Raw genomic sequence first — 23,733 nt, forward strand, 5'->3', positions numbered from 1 at the left:
GTGGATCCTGCACAATTACCAAAGGCCTCATTGTTTCCCTGCCCCCCCCCCCAGCACGTGGGCTGACGCCCCCCTCCTCCCCCCTCCACTCCTTCTGTCTTGCCTGCCTGCCCCTTCCCAGGACCCAGGCCACTGGCTTCCCCACCCTCCCCTCACCCCCTTCCACAACTCTTTTTCCGACCACTCTGTCTGAGCCACATTCAAACCTTCCCAGTCTGCACAAGATCTCTAAGGGAGCCCACAGCCTCAGTCTTTCCCCCACAAGTGGAAATGCCACTGCAGGCCCCATCTGGACACAAGCAACGAGATGCCAACCTCCAGATTCAAGTTTCTTCGGATTTTTTTTAATTATAATTATTATTTTAATAACAACCTGAATCCCAGAACTCGCAGACTGTCCATATTCCCTCCCCTGGGCAGAGGAGAGGGGGTACTTTGAGGGAATGAGGTGGGGATGGGGTGTCTGCCAGGGAGACTCCAACGCCCCCAGCCATCTACTGCCAGGGGTCCCAGAACACTGACACCTCGGGAGGGAGGAGGGCTCCATCTAACACCCCATCCTGAAGCCCTCCCTCCTCCTTCAAGGCCTGGAGATGCCGCAGCTCAGTCCCTGGGCACTAGGGGGAGATTGAGGAAGAGTTGTGGGGGGCGGGGACAGGCCAATTCTGAGCCTTCAACTCCCATCCCCAGGGATCAGGAGGCATTAAAGCTGCATAGGAAGAGGGGGCAGGCAGCTGGCACAAGGCCTGGCAGCTGTGGGAGCCCCCAAAGGCACATTGTGAGGGAAGGGAGGCTCAGACGGAGGGCCCATTGGGCGCAGGGGGCCCAAGCCGCGGGACCCCCGAGGAAGGCAGCTGGGCCAGCTGCTCGGGGCTGGCCAGGGCACGCAGCAGTCCATTCTCCTGCTCCAGCGCGGCATTCCGCTCGGCCAGGTCTCGGATCTGCTCCTTCAGCACCTCCACCTCTTCCCGGACCGCAAACATGAGGTGGGACTTCACCAAGTCCTGGGGGCCCGGGACAGGCAAAGGGTCAGGGGTCCCAGGCCACCCCAACTGCCCAGTGCCTCCAGGGTCTGGGTGTGAGAGATGCCCCTGCTCCCAAATGATGAAGGACCACAGGAGAAGCAGCAAAGCAGGGAAGCGGTGGGGAAGGCGGGGGGCACGGAGCGGAAAGAGGGGACAGAGACAAAGTTAGGGCTTAAAGACAGAGATGGGGGCTGGGTCAGAGACCAAGGGAAATCAGGAGTTCAGGTGGAGACAGGAGGGGGTGAAGAACCCAAGGGAACCCAGCTGGGAGTCAGATGAGGAGCTGGGAGTTAGTATTCCCTAATGAGGACAGCAGAGGAGGGGCAGCAGGACATGAGCTGGGACCACCTGGGACCAAGATGGCTTCTCTTACCATGGCTTGTTCGATCTTGTTGTCAATGCCAACCAGGCTTCCGGAGCCGCTGGGGAGACACAGGGAGATGAGAGGTGAGGGGGAAGAGCAGGTGCCAAACCAGGTGTCTGGACACCGCAGCCAGCTGCCCTCTGGGTCCTTCTCAAAGCAGGCTCTGGCCTCCTCCACAAGCCCCATTCACTGCAGCCTCCCACCCACACCCCTGTCTGTACCTGTGACAGTAGAGAATCAGGGAGAGGAGGGTTTTGTCCATCCCCCGGCGGGGTGAGGGCCGCTGTCCAGGCCCCCCCAGGCCCCGGTGAGGCGGGGGTGCAGATGCCCCTCGGATGGGGGATGCTCCCCGAGGAGAGCAAGGAGAGGAGACACAGCCCCTTTTCCGGGGAGGCCCTGGAGCCATCCCCACCACTCGGGTCTCATACGATGACACCAGGGACTTGACAGAGATGCCTGGCTGGGCCATTCCCAAGGGAAAGGGCTTTAGGCAACCCCCAGAGGGAGAGGGCTGTATCAGATGGACTGCCTGGGGGGCTCAGAGCCCCCCGGGGCAGAGCGGGGTCTGGCTGGTGCCAGGCAGACGGAAAGGAGACAGTGCCTAGGGGGTGCTGGTCTGAAAGATATACACCGCCCCCCAGGGCAAAGCCTGGCTGCTATTGGCTCCTCAGGGACACGGGGACCCCCTCCCACCAACCTCCATGGTGGGCGGGAATTCCCAGACACGGTCAGTGCCAATGTCCCCTTCTCACCCTGGCACCAATCCCAGAGCAGAGGGAAGGGGGCAGGCTGAGGGAAGTCAGCTGGTGGGCTGGGTCGGGGGAGGGACTCTGGGGCCTGAGGCTTGGGTCAGAGAGGGGTGTGAAGGGTGAGGGACAGCCTGGCCTAGGGAGACGTCCCCACTTCTCCACCCATCCCATCCCCTCTGAACTAACACTGGTCTCCCTCAAGCCCTCAGCTCCACTCTGCTGGGATGGGGGTGGGTGGTGTGGTGTTTCGGATTAACTTGTCATCTTCCTTGGACTTGTAAGCACCCCCTGCCCCAGACACAAAGCCCACATCATGGGTGACCCTGGGGCCTGGCCAGAAGGTCTCTGAGGGAGAAGAATGGAAAGGTTACCAAAGCAATGAAAACAGAGCCCTGATAAACAAGCACAGCCTATGGATCTGGAACCGGGGTCTCGGGTCTGGGGTCTTGGAGGGAACAAAGACTTGAGGGGAGGTGGGAAAGTGAGGCTGGAGATGGGACATGGAGAATTGGAGCAAGGGTTTTGAAGGCCCTTGGGAGCCAATGATAGGGGAGAGCAGACCTGGCTGCAGTTTGTTAAGCGGCCACCAGAGGTCGACTCAGGCCTGGCCGAACGGTTCCAGGGCCGGCCTCAGGATCCCTCAAGCAAGTCTTGCCCCTCCGAGGCCAAGGGAGGCCAAGAGTCTGCACAAGTCTTTCCGCCTCGCCCTATCCCCCAAGTCTCCCTCTTGTCACCACTTGGGTCTCAGCCTCCTGCTTCATGCCCTAGCTCATGACCCGCACCTGACCAACCTCTCCCTCAGCCACCTCAGCCCTGGGGCCACCTCTACACCCAGGCCCGCCCCCCCTTGTGCTGCAGGATCACCCATGATCCTGTCCTCCAGCCCTCAAGCTTTGCCCCCCTCAGAGTGGGTGATCTCAACATGCGGCATCCTGCACTCCTGTGCTCCGGTTGCAAGCCCTTTCTCCTGATGGTCGGTTCCAACTCGCTTCCCTGTGGGGGGAATTAGCACTCAATTCAAGGTGACCCTTGGATGAGGCCCTGCAGCCAGGAAGGGAGCACAAGGGAGCTGGGAATTTTCCATTTCCTGTCCAAGCTCTGGGTGCAGAAGGCGCTGACAGGTGGAGTAACCAAGGGGGTGACAGGGCCTGAGAGAGCAGGACAGGGTGGGATGGGCGAAGGACACCAGGGACTCCTGGGGTTGGGGGGACAGGACAAGTTTAAGAGTCGAGGGTGAGCCAGCCAGCTGGAGAGCCATGGCAATTTTCAAGCTATTTCAATCTGAGACACCTGGGTGGAGCCTGGGCCACCACAGGTCACCGCCCCCTGCCCCCCTCCCCAGTACACACAAGACACACAGAGACCAAAGAGGGGAAGATTCACAGGAATAGGAACACTGGCCTTGCTTGGCGGACACTCAGGTAAAGATGCCAAGTAAGTTGTTTGTTCTTGCCAGAAATAAAGGAATAATACAACAATAAACATTTGTTGGCTGATAGATGACTATCTCCTGTTTGTCTAGTGCCGGACAATTTTTGACAGCACTTTCCACTGTCACATTCTAACGTTAATACTTCAAGGGACCAGGACTCTGGCCGGCAACCCAAACGCTCCCCTTGAGAGCGCCCAGAGCAAGCAAGCTGCAGGCACTGTGCCGGAATCCCTGGGCAGGGCCAGGACCAGGAAGCTTGAAGTTAGCTGGGTGGGATCAGCCCCCACCACAAACCCAAAAGGCGACTGTGTGAATTAGAACAAAATGCCCCCCTTTTCAAGACACTTAGTGCCATCTTTCAGAAAACTCACATGACTTCCAAGTTTTGACGACAGTGATTTCAAATGTGAGTGGCGCCCCCTGGGGTTGTGCATGCATGGTATGCACAACTGGGGACTCTGGCTCTGTGGGACCCTTGGGTCTTGGGGCAAGGACAGCCCTAGAGGCTGGTCTTCCTTTTTGAAGGTCAAATGAAACATCCTCAAAATGAGGACCAGATGAAGAAGCGGGACACCTGGAAGAGGCAGAAAGGTTCTGATTCTGGGGACAAGGGCCAGCTCTACTCCCTAGCTATGTTCGGAGGAGCCCGCAGGGGATGGGCCTGAGGCCAACAAAGTGGCATCCGGCTGCCCTCTCTATACTCCCTCCCGGATCTGTGGTGCCTTTGGGGTGGGGCCAGGCCAGAGTGTGGGGGGGGGGGGGGCCAGGGGGGTTGGCTCCTTGCCCAGCTTGGGAGAGCTGTCCCTGCCTCTGTCCTGGAGAGAAAGGGCATCCTAGAGAGGGCTGCCTCCTCCTCTTCTCTTGGGACATAGGCATCCCAGTAGGAGAGTGGAGAATGTGGCTTTGGGGTCAGACCCAGGCTCCGAATGCAGTCCTGTCACTTACTAGCTCGGTGACCTTGAGTAGGTTTCTAAAACCTTTCTTCTCTGAGTCTCAGTTTCTTCATCTGGAAAGTGGGGATCATGGGGTTGCTTTAGTGAGGTGAGAGGTAGCACCTGACCCAACAGAGGCACTAGATAAATAAATGTACTTTTTCTTTCCCAAGTCCCTGGGATTCATTCCCTATAATGCCTGGAATCCCCATGCTGGCCATCTACCCACACATTCCCTCATCCACCCAACTACTTATCCATCTATCCACTTATTCAAGTACCTTCCAACTGCCAGGCCCTGTTGTGGACACATGGTTCTTGCCACCCAGCAGTATATGAGCAGTCTGAATTCACCAGGCACCCTCTGTTCTCCCATCCCCAGATTCTGAGATTGGCAGGCACCCCCCATTCCCCATCTGAGATCCAGGCACTCAACTCCCCAGCCCACTTTCTCTTTGAAAGGGAGGTTCCATGCCACTCAGACCCTGTTCTCCTGCCAGCTCTGGGCACACCAGAGAGGTGAGGTGGGGGCCACATGGCTCATCCCAGGGGACCAAGGGGAATGGCCCAACCCAATCCTACTGGCCCAGCAGGGTGGGGCAGGAGAGGGGCTGGGCTGGGCCAGAGCCCCAGAGGCTTGGAGTGGAGCAGGATAAAGTGAAGCCTGGGTGCCTGACCGGTCAGACTGGGGTGTGGGGAGGGAGTGGGACAGAGGGAGGGAGGGAGGGAGGGGACAAGCCAAAAGAATAGAGCTGAGGAGGCTCCTGGAGGCAGAGCCCTCTAAGAAGGAGAAGTAGGAGGTTGGTTCTGAAATCAACATGGGTGGGGAGGGACAGGGAGCCCTCATGCCAGGGAACCTCCCAGTGGGAGGGAGTAAGGGTGGGAAGCTCTGAGAATAGCAGCCATGGGGGCAGGTGACTCCCTGGCCCTGGCCAACCTCACACCTCACCTCATACATTCCTGAGAGCGGGGGAGCCCAGAAGCAGCAATGCCCTGCCCCACTGTGTCCCTCACTCTGGAGGAGCCACCACCAGGCCCCTCGCCCTCCATCCCACTGGCTCCTGGCCACCCCTTCTCTTTCCTCTCTGCCTCCCGCCTCTCCCCAAGGCCACAAGCCCTTTTCTTTGGTGAGACTTAGTCCCTGATTCGGGGTGGGGTGGCGCCATGAAAGACACAAGCAGGCAGGAGAGACTCCCTTCTAGAATAGGTCTCCCCATCACCCATAAAACTCAAGGCTAAGCCCCACCCCTTATTTCCTTCCAAACAGGAAGTCCCTCCCCCCAGAGCCTCAAACAGGAAGTCCCACTCCTCCCTCCAAAATAAAAGTGGTGACTCCCCAGCCTTTCTATCAGTCCCCAGCCAGAAGGGAGCTGCGTGCCTATCTGACTCGCAATTTCGTTCCTCCCTTTTCAGCTTGCTGACATTCCTATGTTGAAACCTGGCCCTCGAAACAGGAAGTTCTGCCCACCGTGCCGCCAAACTGAACGTGCATTCTCCCCTGAAGGGCAAACTCCTGCAGATCCTGCTCTCCTGTGCCTCCCCTGTGCCCCACAGCCATCCTCTCCAGATTCTGGCTTGGTGGCTGCAGGGAGGACTCAGCCCTCCTGGTGTTCCGAGCACAGAGAGCAGAACCTCAGGGACGTGCTTTCTTGGCACTAGAAGTCCTAGGATCCTAAAGTAGTGTACACAGTGTCTAAGGATGTTACCTCCAAAGGCTGGCGTTCCATTCTCCTCAGTACGGAGAAGGAGGTGGGAACCCGGAGGAGACCCACTCCCTATTTGCCTCTCCAGCGCACTTGCCAGTAAATTCTTAGGGTTGGCCAAATGATCGCTAAATCTGCAAGAACTCTGGAATTTGACAACAATGACTCCCTTCAAACTCTAAAAAAAAAGTCTACGATTTGACAATCCTAAGCCAGGGAGTCCCACCCAGCTCTCTCCACAGAGAGGGAGTGGGTCCCAAATCAACTTTGCCCAGTGGTTGTGCCCAGGCCAGGTTTCACTGTTGAAGAGGTCCTCTCCAAGTTCAACTTGGGGGAAGGACACCTACCAGGTAGTTTTATGCAGTTGGCCCAGGTGCTGGGTGGAGATCCAGAGCCCACCTACCTATCATCATCGCTGTCCAGGTGGCCACTGATGGCCAGCATGGAGCGGGCCAGGCTGAGGCTCTGGGCTGCTGCTGCTCCAAAGGGGTCTGGAGACTTGTGAACCAGACTGGCATCGGGGAACAAGTAAAGGGCTGGGGAGCCGGGGCGAGAGTCGAGTGGGGGCACCTGGAGGCAGAGAGGTAGGAATCATCACATCAAGCGCAAGAAAAGAACCGGCCACCTTACAGCTTGCCTAGTAGTCTTCCTCATCTCTCCCCACATACATCCGTTCTCTTCCGAGGACCCAGGAGTCCTGACCCAAAGCCCTTCTCTCGCGCCCAGGTCTGGTGGAGGCATTAGGCAGGTATCAGAGGCAAGGGAAACAGTGTGCATCCCTAAGACTGGGTGTGAGCAGCTTCCAAAAAGTGGCTCACGGGGTACTAGAGTACTAGAGAGGGGGTCTGGCAGGCACTCCAGTACCCTTCCACCAGCTGAACCAGGACCCCCCAATCAGAGGCTAGTCGGAGAGTGTCTGGGCCTTCTGTCATCTGACTTACTAAAGCAACTCAAATGTCACTTCCTCAGAGAGGCAGTTCCCCATCACTGGACTAGTGAATTCCACTGAACTGTTCTATGTGTGTTTTGTTTGTTTGTTTGTTTTTTTATAGCACCTAATAGTATCTGAAATTAAAGTATTTTTGCCTCTCTGCTACTAAAAGGTAAGCTCTAGAGGATAGAGCTTATAGTTTGTTCAATAACTATTTGTAGAATGAATGAATCCTCAGAAACTGGTCCTCCCCCCCCCCCCCGCATCCCCCCCCCCATCTTTTCTAGTCTCTACTCTCAAACTTCTCAGATTCAGGTGAGGTTCTGCTCCTGCACTGGGCCCTGGGGGTGGGGGGAGCGGTTAGGTTGCGGAGATGGGGGGGGGGAGGTGGAGCCTGGGCATGGACCCACACAGCCCAACAGGCGCTGGGGTGGCTGCAAAAGGGCGGGGGCCACAGGAACAAGACGCCTCTGTGAGGCCCCAGGAGGCCCCTGCTTCTCGGAAAAGCCAAGAACAGAGAGTCCAGAGTGGTTAGAAGGACACAGCAGAGGAAGGGGGCCCAGGTGGTGTCCCCCCGCCCTCCTCCCAGCCTCTCTCCTGAGAGAGGGGAGCCAGACTTCGGGGCACGTGCACACAGGATGTGGGTTGAGGAGAGGGGTCTGGGGGCACTAAGGACAGACGGGCAGGGTCTGCAGGTCCAAGGGAAGCTTGGCCAGGGCTTAATGACAGAGGGACTGGGGCAAAGGGGACTTGCTTTGTAACAGCATGGGGACAGGGACCAGTAAAGGAAACAGCATCTTCTCCCCTGGAGTAAGAACTGACTCAAGAAAAGTAGGGGGCGCAGCATGAGAGATGTGAGCTTGAGGCCAGGAGGGGGTGGGGGAGCCGGTCCTGACCGGTCCTGACAGGGCCCAGACATCCAGTCCCAGGTTATTTTTATACTGTGGTTTGTGCCCAAGGCCAGGAAGGGGGAAAAGTTCTCATTCTCACACTCCCTGCCTTTTCTTCTGCAGTCCAAGGTGTTATTTTCTCCTTCAGGACAGACACATCCATCCCCCACACCCCTGGCTGCCCACCCCCACCCCAGGGACCCAAGCATGCTGCCCCCCAGCCCAGACTTGTTCCTCTTTTGGAGACAGGAAGCAGAAAGAGCAAAGGATTTAACTCTCTCTGGGCTGCTTCCTGCTTTTCTCCCATTCCCCAGTGGCCACCCCCAGTTATCAGTCGTGGAGAGGCCTAGATGCAGGGTCCCAAGACACACAAGTCAGCCAGGGAGACAGTGGGACGACCACTTTCTACCCCTCCCTGCCAACCTCGGCAGCTCCCAGAGGCCCAAGCACCCAGCCCCACCTAGGACCTCCACCCTCAATGCCTGAAGCCAGAAGGGGTGAAACCAAGACAGAAGGTAAGGGCCAAAGTGAGGAGGCCACATCTCTGTGATGGAGAGACAGGACTTGGCTATTAGGAAACGGAGACCTGGGCCAAAGGTAACAAATTAAAGGCTAAAGAGAAAGAAAGAAGGTGCAGAATGTAGGGGAAGAAGGAGCCTGAGAAAGAAAAGAAAGGCTGTGTGGGGAGAAGGATGGGCTTCCCAGGGAAAGGGCAAGAAGAGAAAAGAGAGGCTACCTGATGGGACAGACAGGTGGGGAGAGGGTGGCATGGAGGTGGAGGCAGGAAGGCCCAGGCTGGGGACCCAGGCTGAGATGGGCAAGCACCACCCCTCAGGTGTCTCCCCCACCCCAGAACCCAGCTCTTACCTGCCCCATCTCCTCTGGAGCGACCAACTCCATCCTCAGCCGCAGGGCTCCATCCTTTGACCGGGACAGGGGAGGGGTCCCTGTTGCTGAGCCCCCAGCCTCCGCTTCCACCCTCAGGGATGGCAGGGGCGTGGCAGCCCGGGATGGGCCCGCGCTATCCCCAGTCCGGGGCTCTGGGGGGCGCTGCTGGGGTGGGGAGGCTGACAGTGGGGGTGTCTCCACCTTGGCCTTGCCAGGCATTGCCAGCTGGCCCAGCCCCCCGGTTAAGGAGCGGGCCTGAGGTCCAGGGGAGGTGGGGGGCGGACGGAGCCAGGAGGTGGGGCCCTGAGACAGGCCTGGCTGTGGAGTTGGGGCACCCAGGCCCAAGCTGGCCAGCTCCAACCTGGAATCCAGAGATCTGCCCCCAGTGCCTCCTGAGGCCCCTCGAATTCCCTCCAGGAGCCGGCCAAAGCCTGGGGGCTCCAGGTCTCTCTCGTAAACATCCACACACGTCCAACGGCCTCGGCGGTAAGGCTCTCCCAGGCCGTGGGGCAGCTTTACCACCCGGAAACGGGAGGCAGGGGCCCCAGGCGGTGGGGAGCCATTCCGGGGGGTGCTCTTGCCCCCCTGCTCGGGGTTGGGCTCCCCATTAGGCAGGCGGGGTGGGGGCCCAGTGGGGGTGGGCAAGGCAGGGGGCTCAGAACCCCCTGGGCTCCCTGGGCCCTCATAGTCCGTGGTGACGCTGGTGATTTGGAAACTACTCTTCTTCTTGCCCCCACTCATGGTCCCTGGGGCTAGGACTCGGCCAAGGTGGGCGGGGGTGCAGCTGGGGCTCCTCGAAGGGGCTCAGGCACCCCTGGAACAGGGGGGCCACATGGCGGGGGCATCAGGGCCCCTGGGGACATCTGGGTCCGACATGGCCGGAGGGCCCTGCAGGAACTGGGGGTGCTGGGTTGGTGAAGGGAGCACAGGGCAGGGGAGGCGGCAGGAGGTGGGGGCAGGGGCAGGTTTTTCCTGCCGCTGGCGCTGCCCAACTCCAGAGCTGAGTTTGCAAACTGGAAAAAGAGAGAGAGAAAGAGAGAGAGAGACTGTGAGAAAGCAGTGGGCAGGCCACCTCTGGGGCTTCCTCTCTGGGGAGCAGAATGGGGGAGGAAGGGGAAACCGCCAGAGACCCAGAGACAAAGAGACAGAGACGAAAGAGACCAGGAGATCCCAGCAGTCCCACAGAGTAGGAAGAGGCAGCCCAGACCCAAAGTTGGGCATTTCTTCCCTGGGATTCAAACTCGCAAGACCCAGTTACCCGAGGGCGGGGGGCTCCAGAGCCTTGGTTGAGCAGGGGTGAAGCAGTTTTTCAGCCTGGCCCCGCCGCTGAGAGGCCTCTGCCGGGTGTCCGGGCCCCCGCACCCCAGCTCCCCCATCCCTGGGGCAGGCCCTGCCCTGCTGCCCCAGCGCCCCGCCCAGCCCAGAGCCATACCTCTCGGCCTCGGCCACCGAGCTGGGCCGGGGGTCCCGGCCGCCTAAGATGTCGGGTTGTCCTTCCCCTGGGGCCTCTTGGCCCCAGCAGCGCGGGGGGCGCAGGCGGGAATCAGAGGCTGTCCAGTTCTCTTCGGGGACCGCACTTTGCCCCACAAGGCATCTCGGTAAAAAGTTTGCTCTCCGGAAAAGAAGGATCCCCCGCCTCCTTGGTGGAACCCAGGCGCGGCCTCTGAAGCCCCAAGGGTCTCCAGACCGGTGCGGGAAGAGGCGGCTCTGCCCCCCCCCCCCCCCCCCCCCCCCCCGACCCTCCAGGGGGAGCCGCCTGGGTGGTTGGGGCGAGTGGGTCTCCCAAAACTCCTCCGCGTGGCACGGCTGGGTCTCTCTTCGCTTCTCGGCTCCTCTCGGTTCTGTCTCTCTGCCTTTCTCTTTCTGGGCTGTTGACAACCCCCACACCAGGAAGTCCTGCCTCCTCGGGCCTGCTGACTGCTCCTCTCCTCCTCCTCCTCCTCCTCCTCCTTCCCCTCTTCCTCCCCTTCCTCCGCCCTCACTGCCTCCTGGGGCTCCTGGCCAGCTGGCCCGGGGCCAGGCCTGCCAGCACCGCTGCTGGTGGAGTTGCTGCTGCTGCGGCGGCGGCGGCGGCTGCTGCTCCCGGGGCCCCCAGAACCGGCTTAACCCCACACCTGCTGGGCCGTAGCCCAGCGCTTCCTCGGAGGGAGGGGCTGCGGAGGGCGGAGAGAAAGGGGAGGAGCTTGCGGGTAGGCCAGGGATTCCCTTACTTGTAGGCACTTGCTGCCATTGGCCTACCGATCCACAGAAGAGTGGGAAGGAATTTACCCGGGACTCTACTGGGTGCCACCCCATGAGCACCCAGTCAGTGTTTGGGTGCTGCTGCAGCTGTTAATGTATCTTTACTGGTTTCTACAGTAACGGTATGAGGAAGGTCCCGTTACCCTTCTCTGTCCTTATTTTAAAAAGTGGATTATTATGACAATCTGCAAACATGCCCCCAAGTAGAGAGAATGTGATAAAGTCCCAGGTACCCATCATGCAATTTCCACAATGATCAACTCACAACCAACCTTGGTTCATCTATACTCCCAATATCTTTTGTTGTATTGTGCTGGAGTATTTGAACCAAACCCCAGGCACCGTAGTATTCCTCTTTTTGGATGTGGATATTGAGACCCTGGAGGTTCAGAAGGCTGTCAGTGGTGCAGCTGGGACATCCTGCACACTCAGGTGTGCCCTTGTCTGGCCCTCCCGTGGAGAAACAAAGATGTGCTCAGAAAGGTGCCCACTTGGACTTGCACTTTCTCTCCAACCCTGGTCACATATACATGTGTGCGTATGCACACACAGCTACCCACACAGATGCACCTGAAGACAAACCCAGGGGGCCTAAAGCACCCCACCTCTCCCATCCCCTCCCTCCTTCGCCCTGGAGAATCCTCACACAGGCTTGAAGGGTTTACTGAGTGCTAGGTGTGAAAAAATAAGCCCCCAACCGCCATTTTCTCTTTTTTGGCACCCTCAATCAACCATCTGAGCAAAAGCAGTGTCTAAAGGCCACAACTGCCTTCACTCTTGGGCTCATTAGGAAATGGATTCTGATTCATTTTAGTCAAATAGAACTATTCTTGAGCACATTAAAAATTCCTCATATTGGTTGGCTTTACATAGTTATCTCATGGATTTTCAAAACATGAGGCTAAGCTGCAGGGTTTAGCTCCAGTGTTTCTGCCGAGGTAACTGGGGCTCCTAGGCATTCGGTTATCTGCCCTAGGCCTCGGAGCTAGTATTTGATGGCATGGAGACCAGGACTGGCTGACACATCCCCTTCTTCTTCAGCTTTAGCTCATGGAAAATTTTTAACCACTCTTCAGGGTTAGGGGAAAAAAATAATGCCTCCTGCCTCCACGTTTATATGTTTATTCTGTATTTCTTTATTAAAATGCATCTGCACTCTGCCTCTATCCCTCCATGGTAACAATAGCTACCACAGCCAGGTCCCAGGTCCTTCCAAGTCCTGAGGTCCAGGAAGCAGCCGCCCACACAAACCCCCCACTCCTCAACTCTCTCCCCTTTGGCAATATTCAGAACGCCGCCCTGCTGCTCCGCCCCCAGATCCTCCTTCCTTCAGCGCTGACTCGCTACAAACTATTCGAAATTTATCTTTGGACGCTCTCTGTCCTACCAACTCAGACACTCAGCCTCAACTTGGACTCCTCCGCGTCTACAGGCCCTGGGACATTGCTGGTCCCGGCGCCAAGTGTTTATTGCATGAATACATAAAAATTCATTCACACTAAGGTGTAAATGTGAAAGGGCTGTTATGTATTTTAATGGGTTACCTTTTTTTGGGGGGGGGACAATAATACCCCTTTAATCTATTTTACGACTTACAAATCTCCTTGTATTAATTCTTTTGCTGCCCCAACAACTTTATGGAAGTAAATATGAGATGAGGCATCTTTCAGAGAGGTTGTGTGATTTGCCCAAAGCCACACAGCACATCTGCAAAGATCTGCCATATAAGGTAAAGTGCACAGGTTCCGGAAATTAGGGGTGGATATCTTTCGGGGGTCCCTTTTTCAGCCACTTAGGGGTAGAACCCAGGTCTTCTTGCAGCTAATGTGTGGCAAAGGGATTTCCGAGGGAGGATTCCTCCGAGCTGAAGAGAAATATGATGGGGGACTGAGGAAGTGGGCGCGAGCTCGCGACCCTGAACGGCCGCCTCGTCCGCACCCGGACCGTTGCTACGGTGGTCCCAGTCAAAGGTCGACCCCTGGGGCACCCAGGACCTGGCGGGCGCCGCTGCCGAGTCAAAAGTTACTGGGGAAGGATGATTTGGGCTCCGGGGGCAGACTGGAGTAAGCCTTTGAGCTCAGGCGGTGAAACGAGGTCCGGGCGCCCGGGAGTCTTCAGGGATAGGCGAGTCAGCTCCGGTGCCCTCCCCGCACCTGGTGGGGGGGGGGGGGGCGGCAGGAAGATGGGGTGCAGCCAAGGGAGCTCGCCCCCTGCTGGGCAGAGACTCGGAGGGTCGGGCTCGCTACTCTCCGAGCCCCTCGGCCTGGAAAGCGGCACCCCCTGCCGGCCTCGTCACCCCACTGCACTCAGGGCCCCGCAGCCGCAGCCTCGCCCCGGCCCCACGCGGGGTGCGCACCCGGGAAGCGCCGAGCGCGCACGGGGTACGCGCGGGGGTGCAGGAGCCGGGCTGCCACCGGGGGGCGCCGCTACGCGCTGCGCCCCACTTTGCTCCGCCTGGGCTTTGGACACCGAACCAAACACCGCCCAGCCGTGCAGGGGCAGAGGGGCGACGAAGAGCGGACGCCTCAAAGCGGGGGCGGGCCGGCGCCAGGTCCCCCGCGCCCCGCGCCCTTTCTCCGAGTCCCCCCCCGCAGGTTCCGCGGGCTCGGCGTCCCCCGTGCCTCCCACCCCAGCCTGGCGGCGCAGCGCGGCGCGGCCGCTCCCACTCCGTCCTTGGAGGGTGTGGAAGGGTGGGTTTGGGGCCGGGGGCGGGTCTGGGGGCGGACCCGGAGGCGGGGCTGTCTCTGCGGCAGGGCCCAGCTCGGCTCCCCCCGGTCTCTCTCTGTCTCTCCTCCTCCCTCCTCCTGCTCCGGGCGGAGCCCGGCATGGGGGGGCCGGCGCCCGGCAGGCCAGGTACGGTGATGTGGAAATTGGGGAGCCTTGGTGCGGGGAGGTTTGGTGGGGGGACAGGGAGTAGTGAGGATTGGCGGGGCGAGAGACGGAGAAACCCAGGGTAGCAGGACAAGGGGAAGGGGAGGGGTGCCCGGGAACCTGGGGCCCTTGGATGGAGAGGGGAATGAAGCCGCCAGGTTTGGAACAAACAGGGAAGGGAGAGGACGGCAGTGAGGAGGGGCGCCTAGGAGGAGAGGTGAGGCCGACGGTGAAAAGGAGAGTGTGTTTGGGGGGAGGGAAACCAAAGCAGGTATGGAGGCCGCAGCTCAGAAGGTAGCTGTGGGGCCAGACTAGAGACCCCGCGGGTGGGATTGAGGGCAGGGACTGGAAGAGGGAAGCCGGGAGCCTCCCAGATCCTGGAGGAGGAAGAAGGTGATTTGGGCCATCATGGAGAGAGGTGGAGACGGTCACCGAGGGGCCAGGGTTGCAGGAATAGGGGTGGACCGAGGCCCGGGCCCAGGAAGAGGACCGGAAGGGGGACCTGCCCGCAGGGAATGGAAATAGATGTTTGGGTAGTATTGTAGATACCCAACTTGGAGTGCCCCCACCCCTTCCCCAGCATCCCCACCCTGCCCTCATGACACCCCCTGCCTCGGGGCCCAAGACGGGGTGGGGATTCAGACTGTCCCCCCTTCCCCTGTGGGGTGCGATGTACGCAAATAGGCCCCAGTATAACTCCTTGTCTGTAGGTATGTCCAGTTCTGTGTAGCCGATCTGTGTGTGTCTGGAGGTCTCTGTGTGCTGTGGGTGTGTCGGGGGTGTTTATGTCTGTATGTGTCTGCCTGATGCTAGGTTGTGTTTACCCATGCCGATCTATGTGTCTGGTCCTCTGTTTGTAGATATGGGTTCTGTGGCCTGGTGGTTTGTGTGTCTGAATGTGTGTTTGTGTGGCTGTGGGGTTGCTGTGCATTTGTGGGGCCTGTCTGTGTGGTAGATCAGGATGTATTTACAGGATGGGAATCTGTGTCGAGCTGATCTCTCCAGAATGTGTGTTTGTGGCTCTGGACATCTTTGTCAGGGTGTGTGACTCTGTGTACACATGTCCTCCTATGTCTGTCTGTCTACGGGTCCTAGAGGCAGTGTTGGGTTTTCTGTGCTTCCATCTGTTTTCCACTCTCTGAGGACCCAAGTCACATCTCCGCTTCTCTCTCTCCCTCTCTCTCTCTCTCTCTCTCTCTCTCTCATTCATTCCTGGCCCCCACCCACCCCACATCTTCCTTTTTTTCCTTCTCATCTCCACCAAGTGGATCCGGGACCCAGGGAGGGCCGCCCCCCGGGCCTGGTGGCGCTGAGCAGGGCCCCCCAGCCCCCACCTCCTGCCCCACGACATGAACCTCCTCTACCGAAAAACCAAGCTGGAGTGGAGGCAGCACAAGGAGGAGGAGGCCAAGAGGAGGTAAGGCTGCGGTCCCAGATTGCCCTCTGGGCTGTCCCACACCTCTGCTTCCCCGGTGGCTGGACCACATCCCTCTGCCCTTCCTGGCTCCAACAGCCTCGTCATGAGTCTGATCTTAGAGTCTATGCTCAGTACAGAATTGCTGGCATTGCATACACCCTGTCCCCACCCTGCTCCTGGCTCCTGGCTCCAGCCCTCATCCTGGCCTCATGGGGGGCTTCTGGCTCAGGAGCACCCTGTTGGCTCTTCCCCACCCCTGGAGGCCCGAGTCACCCCTTCCTGACTCACCTCTGGCCTGTAGTTTCCTTTCTGTCAATGTGGGGCTGGCTCCAGGCGCCCCTGTCACCTGACCTTGGTAGGGGCAGACCCTGCTACCCTCATGGTCCAGGGACTGAGTCATTTCAGGGGCACCAGAGAAGATCCATTTGCCCCCCTCCCAGCCTCCCCTGCTGGGGGAGATGAGGGGGCCAAGCGACAGGGTTTTTGTGTGTGTGTGTGTGTGTGTGTGTGTGTGTGTGTGTGTGTGTGTGTGGTGGGAGACGTGAAGGCTGGGTCCTGCAGAAGAGCCAGGGCTGGGGACCTCTCCCTGCTTGCCCTCTCTCCTTGCCCTCCCAGGGACCTGGATCCTGGCCTCTCCGCTCTCACTCCCCTCTCTCTTCATTCCCATTGACTGCACAGCCTCTTGGAGCCTGAGTCAGAGCCACCTCCCTGCTCCCTTCTCCCTCCTTTAAACTGTGGAGTTTAATTCTTTTTGTTAATTAGATTAATCAGAGCTATGACTACAGTGATCTCTCCCTAATGAAGGGTTAGTAGACAGGGCCTTAATGAGAGCCCACCCCACAGTGGCTCTCCCCTTTTCCCTGCCAGCCGCCCCTCCCTTCACTCACACAGAAGCTCAGGGACAGTGAAAGGGAATGGGGGTGAGCCTGGGAGGTTGACAGAAAGGACAGCACTGAGAGAGAGGAAGAGAGAGGGGAAGGGAGGAAAAGGATCAGCAGGAGGAGGCCGATGCGGCTGTACGGCCCTCATCTGGGAATGGAGGCGCGGTGTGGTGTGGGAGCACAGGCCGTGGTAGCCGGACGTGACGGGAGGCCAGAGACCAGGTGTGGGCCAGCGTGAGCCTGGGAGGAGCAGGGCCGTGATGGCAGGTGTATGTGCCAGACAGGGCTGTGCTGCCTGCGTGTGCATCTCTCTACCTGTGCATGAAGCCGTCCACACGAGTGCCGTGTGCCAGATATGCCCAGGCTGGGATCACACAGCTCCAGCGATACTCCTCTGCACACATACTCATCCCTTCTCTCATCCCTGCTCGCCTCTCCTCCCCAATCTCCTTGTCTTTTTTAAAGCCTAGGGATTCTGCCTGATGTTTCTAGTTTAGTGCCCTGGACCTTCGGGCAGCCTCCCATCCCCACCCCAGGCCCCTTCCTCCTCTTCCTTCTCCTCGAGGCTCCTCCTCCTCCTCCTCCTCCTTGGAGGCCACAGGGTTGCACACCCCTCTTAAGGTAGAGGAGGGGGAGGCCCAGGCCTGAGGCCCAACCTTTGTTCCATCTTTCTCTCTCCAGCTCCAGTAAGGAGGTGGCCCCTGCAGGCTCCGCAGGGCCCGGGGCCGGCCCAGGGCCTGGGGTCCGCGTGCGGGACATCGCCTCGCTGCGCCGCTCCCTCAGGATGGGCTTCATGACAATGCCAGCCTCCCAGGAGCACACCCCCCACCCCTGCCGCAGCGCCATGGCCCCACGCTCACTCTCTTGCCATTCAGTGGGCAGCATGGACAGTGTTGGGGCTGGGCCTGGGGGGGGAGGTGGGGGTCTCACAGAGGACAGCAGTGCCCGAAGACCCCCTGCCAAGCCCCGGAGACATCCTAGCACCAAACTCAGCATGGCAGGGTCGGGGGCAGACATGCCCCCAGGCAAGAAAGCAGGTGAGATACCCCCAACCCTTCCCGGGAGCTGGGGGAGCTGGGAGGATCCATTCCAGGCCAAGAGAGGCCTACAGGGGAGGGTCCATTCAGGGAAGAACCAAGGAAATGGAAGGTTCCATTCTCAGAGGGAGTGGGGGGAGGGTTGTTTCTTTTTGGAAGGGCCTGAGATGAACCATTCAAGGGTAGGGGAAGCTCCCTGAAAAGCCCATTCCTGGGGAGGGGGTGGCCTGGAAGGGACACGTGAAGGTGGAACAGAATTTAGGGTGGGAGCTGCAGATTCCAGGGAGTTCATTGGAAGGATGATAGAGCTGGCTGGTAGCAAAGGAACCTATGTGCTTTAAGTTGAGGAACATGGGGGAAATAAAGAGGCAGATATGTCCTTGCAGATGGGGTAAGAGATGAGAGGGGGTCTGCCCATCTCCTTCCCCCACTAAGAGCCCAGTTTATTTTTCTCTTTCCCATTCTGCCCAGGCTCACAGAAGCCAACCCCAGAGGGCCGAGAGTCCAGCCGGAAGGTTCCTCCGCAGAAGCCCAGGCGAAGCCCCAACACTCAGCTCTCTGTCTCCTTTGATGAGTCCTGCCCCCCAGCTCCCTCTCCTCGAGGGGGGAATCTGCCCCTTCAGCGCCTCAGTAGGGGGTCCTGCGTAGCTGGGGACCCGGAGGTGGGTGCCCAGGAAGAGGAGCCCGTGTACATTGAGATGGTGGGGGATGTCTTCAGGGGAGGAGGGCGAAGTGGAGGGGGCCTGACTGGGCCCCCTCTTGGGGGCAGAGGCCCGACCCCTCCAGCTGGTGCCGACTCGGACTCGGAGGAGAGCGAGGCTATATACGAGGAGATGAAGTACCCACTGCCCGAGGAGGCAGGGGAAGGCCGGGCCAATGGGGCCCCTCCATTGACCGCAACCTCCTCGCCACACCAGCCTCAGGCCCTGCAGCCCCACACCCACCGCCGGCCAGCTTCAGCCCTCCCAAGCCGGAGGGATGGGACACCTACCAAGACCACTCCTTGTGAAATCCCCCCACCCTTCCCCAACCTCCTCCAACACCGTCCTCCGCTCCTGGCCTTCCCCCAAGCCAAGCCTGCTTCCCGAACCCCTGGCGATGGGGTCTCAAGGCTACCGGTCCTCTGCCACTCGAAGGAGCCAGCGGGCTCCACCCCAGCTCCCCAAGTGCCTGCCCGGGAGCGGGAGACGCCTCCCCCGCCGCCTCCGCCTCCTGCTGCCAACCTGCTGCTGCTGGGACCCTCAGGCCGGGCCCGGAGCCACTCAACACCGTTGCCACCCCAGGGCTCTGGCCAGCCCCGGGGGGAGCGGGAGCTCCCCAACTCCCACAGCATGATCTGCCCCAAGGCGGCAGGGGCGCCGGCAGCCCCTCCTGCCCCAGCCGCCTTGCTCCCTGGCCCCCCCAAGGACAAGGCTGTGTCTTACACCATGGTGTACTCGGCGGTCAAGGTGACCACGCACTCCGTCCTGCCAGCTGGTCCGCCCCTGGGTGCTGGGGAGCCAAAGACGGAGAAGGAGATCTCAGTCCTCCATGGGATGCTGTGCACCAGCTCGAGGCCCCCAGTGCCTGGGAAGTCCAGCCCCCACAGCGGGGCCATGGGCGCAGCAGCTGGGGTCCTCCACCATCGTGGCTGCCTGGCCTCCCCGCACAGCCTTCCGGACCCAACCGCAGGCCCCCTGACTCCCCTCTGGACCTACCCAGCTGCAGCAGCTGGGCTCAAGAGACCCCCTGCCTATGAGAGCCTCAAGGCTGGGGGGGTGCTGAATAAGGGCTGTGGAATGGGGGCCCCATCCCCCATGGTCAAGATCCAGCTTCAGGAGCAAGGGACCGATGGGGGTGCCTTTGCCAGCATCTCCTGCGCCCATGTCATCGCCAGTGCAGGGACACCAGAGGAGGAAGAAGAGGAGATGGGCGCCACGACATTTGGGGCAGGCTGGGCTCTACAGAGGAAGGTCCTGTATGGAGGGAGGAAGGCAAAAGAGCTGGACAGTGAGTGAGGGGTAGGAATTTGGGGGTGGGGGACTGGGGATGCCCGTGATGATTTCAGGGAAGTGTTGGAAGGGTTATTTGGAAGCCACAACCCATTGTCCTGAAGTGGGAAGTTTTCAAGGAGACCAGAGAATAAGGGCATGCAAGAGACTGAGGGGAGGGGGTCCCCACATGTTCACTGGAGGGGCAAGGAAGATCTGCAATGGGAAGGGGCTGGAATCTGGCCCCAAGAGTAGCCTCCTGCCCGGTCCTGCTCTACTCCCTGCCCTTCCCTTTGCTAGGCTGCAGGGGTGTGTGTTTGTGAGTGTGCGCACACGAAGGGCTAAACACAGCTGCCTCCCAGCTGTTGCCATGGCAACCCATCCAGACAGGAGGGAGAGGAGAGGGAGGCCCCTACCGTTGCCTGGCAACGCAATGCTCTGCCAGGCCTCCTCTTGGAGCTGAGCTTAGTTCACTTGCAGCCCTTCCCCCAACAACCTCCCCCTTCCCACTTCCTGGCTCAGGATTTGGGATCTCCCCCTCCTGGGGAAGACCAGGGCTCCTGGTCTCTGTTTCAGATGGTGGTCATTCTGGCCCTATCAGGCCAGGAGGGGCTCTGGGGCTAAAGCTGGGGCAGGGGAGTCCCCTTTGACCACAGAAAAGGGTTTGACAAGAGCAAATATCTGATTCTCAGCCCAGGGATGGTACCAGTGGGTGGAAAGGAAAGTGGCAGTAATGGGGTCCTGTGTGTGTGTGTGTGTGTGTGTGTGTGTGTGTGTGTGGGCAGTGTGAGGTAGGGTCCCTGCCTTCCCAGCTGTGACTTCTAAAGGGGCAGTTACTTCTGGTTCCTGCATGCCATGGTGTGTGTTGCTGGGGGGACAGCAAGACCCTTCTCATGTGTAGGCACTGAGCTCCCCTTGTCATCCCAGCAGAGATCGAGGATGGTGCCCGGGCCTGGAACGGCAGTGCCGAGGGTCCAGGCAAGGTGGAGCGTGAGGACAGGGGCCCTATGGCATCAGGGATCCCGGTGAGGAGTCAGGGGGCAGAGGGCCTGCTGGCCAGGATCCACCACGGAGGGGACCGAGGAGGGAGCCGCACAGCGCTGCCCATACCCTGCCAGACGTTTCCTGCCTGCCACCGCAATGGAGGTGACACCCTTCCCACACCCGGACACAGATGGGGCTGGATGGGGGAAATCTCTCTGGGTCCATGTCCCAGGCCCTCCATTTTACCACCACATGTCAATTCCCTTTCCTCCTCTGCTGAGTCCTGGGCAGCCTGGAAGGGGCTGCCCTCTGGGAACTTTGGGAAGGGAACCTGGAGGCCCCGACCCCTCCTCACTTCTCATTTTCCACCTCAGACTTCACGGGAGGCTACCGCCTGGGGCGCTCCGCCTCCACCTCTGGAGTCCGGCAGGCCGCGCTCCACACACCCCGGCCCTGCAGCCAGCCTAGGGATGCCCCAAGCCAGGTGAGGAGGAGGAGGAGGATGGAGTTGGGTTTTCTTTTATTTGTGAAGGAGCAGGTAGAGAAGAAAGCCTGGGTATGGAAAGAAAAGTAGGAGGTCAACCTGGGGCTGGCACAGTCTAATAGGGGTTCAGAGGAGAGTTGGGGCAGGGGGGGAGGCAGTGATCCTGGGAAGAGCCTGTGTTAATCAGATGGACAGCCAGGCAGGGCCACCACTGGCCTGCTGTGTGCCTCTGTGCATTTAGGAAAAGGTGTCTTTTTGGGGTGGGATGGGGCGGGATCAACTCAAAAAATGCATTCTGCAGTTTGTTAAAGGTGCCCATTCCTCAGGGTGAGACAGGCCCAGCCTGGCCGGTACCCTGTGAGGCCAAGGGTGCAAGGGCTGGGTTCCTGTCACCCACTCCCCACCCCCAGCTAGAGGGGAGAGGACAGAGGCCTTGGGGGGCATGACATGAACTTGTTTCTGGGGAAAGGCATCGGTCTTTGCAGTGGGGGACAGGACCTGGTCACTCCGAGGTCCTTGACCCCCCCCCTCATTCCTTTCTCCCCTCGTCGCGGGCCGGCGGCGGGAGGAAGGGCCACAGACCCACCCCGCGCTGCCGCTGCCGCTGCCCCTACCGCCTCAGCCTGCCCGTGAGCGCGATGGCAAGCTGCTGGAGGTGATAGAGCGCAAGCGCTGCGTGTGCAAGGAGATCAAGGCCCGCCACCGCCCCGACCGAGGCCTCTGCAAGCAGGAGAGCATGCCCATCCTCCCCAGCTGGCGGCGGGGGCCCGAGCCCCGCAAGTCCGGCACCCCACCCTGCCGCCGGCAGCACACGGTCCTCTGGGACACTGCCATCTGAGGAGGCCGGGAGGCCGGGGCACCGGACTGGGGAGCGGGGCGGGGGTGCCAGAGACTTGCCTTGAAAGAGGGACACTTGAAGGACCAGGTGAGAGAAAGCCAGAGAGAACCCCTGCCTTCCACCCTAACCCCCGGAGACGGGGAGTGCGCCAGGCCCACCGGGCTTGGGGCGCCAGCCGCGCCCCCTGAGAATTGGGGGAGGAGGGTTTGTTTGAGGTTGGAAGTGAGGGCCTCCGCTGCTCTCCCAGCTGGGCGAGGTAGACTCCTCCTCCTGAGAGGGCAAAGGCCAAGCCAGAAGTCATCGTGGGGGAGGACGGAAGGGAAGGGAGGAAGGAGGGCGGGTCAAGTGAAGGACGGGGCTAGAGTGTGAGGTAGAGGGGCTCTTTTATAAGAGCCGGGAGTGGGGAGGGGGTATTTATTTCATTATTTATTTTAGTTGGGAGGGCAATTCTGGGCCCTTCTGACCTACTCCTGGGCAGGGAGCAGACAATGGTGGGCAATTAAAGGGAACCAAGTTGGCGCTCTCCCCAATGCCTGAAGGCCCCACCATCCCCGCCCACCCCCAAGCTGGGGATCAGTCTGGAGTGGGGAGCCCAGTGAGAGAAGGGAGGGAGGGGCTCCGGTGAGCTGAGGGCCGCAGACTCATTACAGTACTTACCAATGGCCAGAATTTGGTAGTGAGTGTGGCCTGCTGTGAAACAGGCATCTTATTTAGCTCTGGGGTGAGGGTCTAGCACCAGGGATGGGCGGGATGATGGGGAAGGAGGGACATTTTAGCGGGTGGGGGGTGGGTAGGGTATTTATTTAAATTTTAAAAAATCAGAAGAGATGTCAGGAACTTTTTTTTAATTCCTTTCTTTTCAGAATAATATATTAAAAGACTAACGATCCTAGAACTGGCTTCTTCTATTTCGGTGTGCTCCGCTTTTCTTACACCTGTTTCTTTTCCCTCTTGCCTCATGGTTGGTGGGAGTTGGAGGTGGTGCAGGGAGGGGTGAGTGGCTGTGACAAGTAACAGGGAGAGGTGGAGTTTGAGGTAAGTCTTTGGGAATGCCACCATGCTGTGATTCAGCAAGCATTTACTGAGCCAGCATCTGATATGTGTTTGGCAATACACTCATACAGAAGGACTATTCAGACTGAAGCCTGCCCTCAAGCAGCTTATAGTCTACCCAGGGGGAGGGGACACCTGGGACAACACCGGACAGTGCTACAGCAGTAAGGGGGCTGGGAGTGGCTGGAGTAATCTAAGGCTTCCTGGAAAGTGAGCCTAAAAGGACAGGTAAGGTTTGGATGAGCGAGGGGGAGGAGGGACCGTCCCAAGGTCACAGTATGATTATCTGCAAAAGAGTAGGAGATGGAGGTGGGGCAGGCAATGTGTGTAAATAATGCAACGGGCAATGAGTCAACCATGATGAAGATGGTTCGGAGAGATGGGCATCAAAGCAAGATGCTCAGCCTCAAGAAGCAATCACGGGAGAGGATAAAAAATGTCTGGGAGAATGGAGGGCAAGGGACAGTTTGTAAGATGCAGCTGAAAGAACAGCCCCTGGTGGGGAATGAAGGAGCCAAAGGGGGGATCCTTGAAGCCCGAGTTTGGAGCTCCTATGATTGGGTAATGAGCACCCTGACAGAGCAAAGCAAGATTCTTTGGAGAGAAGAATTTTGGATTGGAAGCAATGGTTAATATCCAGGCTGAAAGGTTTGTTACCAGCTAGAACAGTGTGGTGGATGGCACAAGAGATGTTTTTAAGCAATCTGAAGATGAACATTTTTTTTTCTTTAAAAAAAAAAAAGATTTTATTTTTAAGTAATCTCTACACCCAACGTGGGGCTTGAACTCACAACCCCAAGATCAAGAGTCACATGCTCTACCGACTGAGTCAGCCAGACACCCCAAGAAGAACATTTTTTTTAAAAAGCTTTAACAGTTTTCTATTTATTTTCATTCCTATTAGAGAAATTATAACCAGGCACATGAAAGTATTTGTTATTTCATGGATATTGTTGCACAAGATGAGGCTAAATTTATTTCTAATGAGTTGGTTTAAAGAAGAATGTTAAATAATGGTACAGGTATGATACACAGAATATGGA

The 23,733-nt window shown here is 58.9% G+C and overlaps 3 protein-coding genes across 6 annotated transcripts; 1 reads left to right on the forward strand and 2 right to left on the reverse strand.

Moving 5' to 3' along the window:
- Window positions 1-318: 318 nt before the first annotated feature.
- On the reverse strand, window positions 319-10,844 carry TSC22D4 (TSC22 domain family member 4). Of its 2 annotated transcripts, none has more exons than XM_040455962.1 (5): window positions 10,347-10,844; window positions 8,894-9,927; window positions 6,609-6,775; window positions 1,399-1,447; window positions 319-1,004 (listed from the first exon to the last, which is right to left on the reverse strand). In XM_040455962.1, the coding sequence occupies exons 2-5, from the start codon at window positions 9,653-9,655 to the stop codon at window positions 795-797; spliced, it is 1,188 nt and encodes a 395-aa protein (XP_040311896.1). In that variant the 5' UTR covers window positions 9,656-9,927; window positions 10,347-10,844; the 3' UTR covers window positions 319-794. The 2 variants fall into 2 exon arrangements, with proteins under 2 accessions (XP_040311896.1, XP_040311897.1); XM_040455963.1 differs by lacking the exon at window positions 10,347-10,844 and adding an exon at window positions 10,173-10,288.
- Window positions 9,667-14,854, reverse strand: LOC121017440 (proline-rich protein 2-like). Its single transcript, XM_040455647.1, has 5 exons — window positions 14,851-14,854; window positions 13,600-13,827; window positions 10,947-11,067; window positions 10,347-10,490; window positions 9,667-9,820 (listed from the first exon to the last, which is right to left on the reverse strand). Exons 1-5 carry the CDS (start codon window positions 14,852-14,854, stop codon window positions 9,667-9,669), a joined length of 651 nt encoding a protein of 216 aa, XP_040311581.1.
- Window positions 13,878-22,398, forward strand: NYAP1 (neuronal tyrosine phosphorylated phosphoinositide-3-kinase adaptor 1). Of its 3 annotated transcripts, none has more exons than XM_040455971.1 (7): window positions 13,878-14,008; window positions 15,292-15,443; window positions 17,006-17,361; window positions 17,833-19,350; window positions 20,259-20,477; window positions 20,690-20,799; window positions 21,380-22,398. In XM_040455971.1, exons 2-7 carry the CDS (start codon window positions 15,376-15,378, stop codon window positions 21,635-21,637), a joined length of 2,529 nt encoding a protein of 842 aa, XP_040311905.1. In that variant the 5' UTR covers window positions 13,878-14,008; window positions 15,292-15,375; the 3' UTR covers window positions 21,638-22,398. The 3 variants fall into 3 exon arrangements, with proteins under 3 accessions (XP_040311905.1, XP_040311907.1, XP_040311906.1); XM_040455973.1 differs by having other exon boundaries at window positions 20,262-20,477; XM_040455972.1 differs by lacking the exon at window positions 13,878-14,008 and adding an exon at window positions 14,152-14,243.
- The last annotated feature ends 1,335 nt before the right edge of the window (window positions 22,399-23,733 follow it).

The sequence above is a fragment of the Herpailurus yagouaroundi genome, unplaced genomic scaffold, assembly GCF_014898765.1.
Source record: "Herpailurus yagouaroundi ecotype Mexico unplaced genomic scaffold, PumYag 216, whole genome shotgun sequence".
In the NCBI taxonomy this organism is placed as follows: Eukaryota; Metazoa; Chordata; class Mammalia; order Carnivora; family Felidae; genus Herpailurus; species Herpailurus yagouaroundi.

What these genes read in the sequence shown, in the direction of transcription:
- TSC22D4 (XM_040455962.1), bottom strand. Translation starts at nt 9,655, where the DNA reads ATGAGTGGGGGCAAGAAGAAGAGTAGTTTCCAAATCACCAGCGTCACC. An exon ending in CTCCAGAGGAGATGGGGCAG is followed by an intron (nt 6,776 to 8,893) that starts GTAAGAGCTGGG and finishes CTCTGCCTCCAG; the next exon opens with GTGCCCCCACTCGACTCTCG. An exon ending in ACAAGATCGAACAAGCCATG is followed by an intron (nt 1,005 to 1,398) that starts GTAAGAGAAGCC and finishes CCGGGCCCCCAG; the next exon opens with GACTTGGTGAAGTCCCACCT.
- NYAP1 (XM_040455971.1), top strand. Translation starts at nt 15,376, where the DNA reads ATGAACCTCCTCTACCGAAAAACCAAGCTGGAGTGGAGGCAGCACAAG. An exon ending in GAAGGCAAAAGAGCTGGACA is followed by an intron (nt 19,351 to 20,258) that starts GTGAGTGAGGGG and finishes TTGTCATCCCAG; the next exon opens with CAGAGATCGAGGATGGTGCC. An exon ending in TGCCTGCCACCGCAATGGAG is followed by an intron (nt 20,478 to 20,689) that starts GTGACACCCTTC and finishes TTTCCACCTCAG; the next exon opens with ACTTCACGGGAGGCTACCGC.
- LOC121017440 (XM_040455647.1), bottom strand. An exon ending in CAGCAACTCCACCAGCAGCG is followed by an intron (nt 10,491 to 10,946) that starts GTGCTGGCAGGC and finishes TGTGGGGCAAAG; the next exon opens with TGCGGTCCCCGAAGAGAACT. An exon ending in TCGGTGGCCGAGGCCGAGAG is followed by an intron (nt 9,821 to 10,346) that starts GTATGGCTCTGG and finishes TCACCAACCCAG; the next exon opens with CACCCCCAGTTCCTGCAGGG.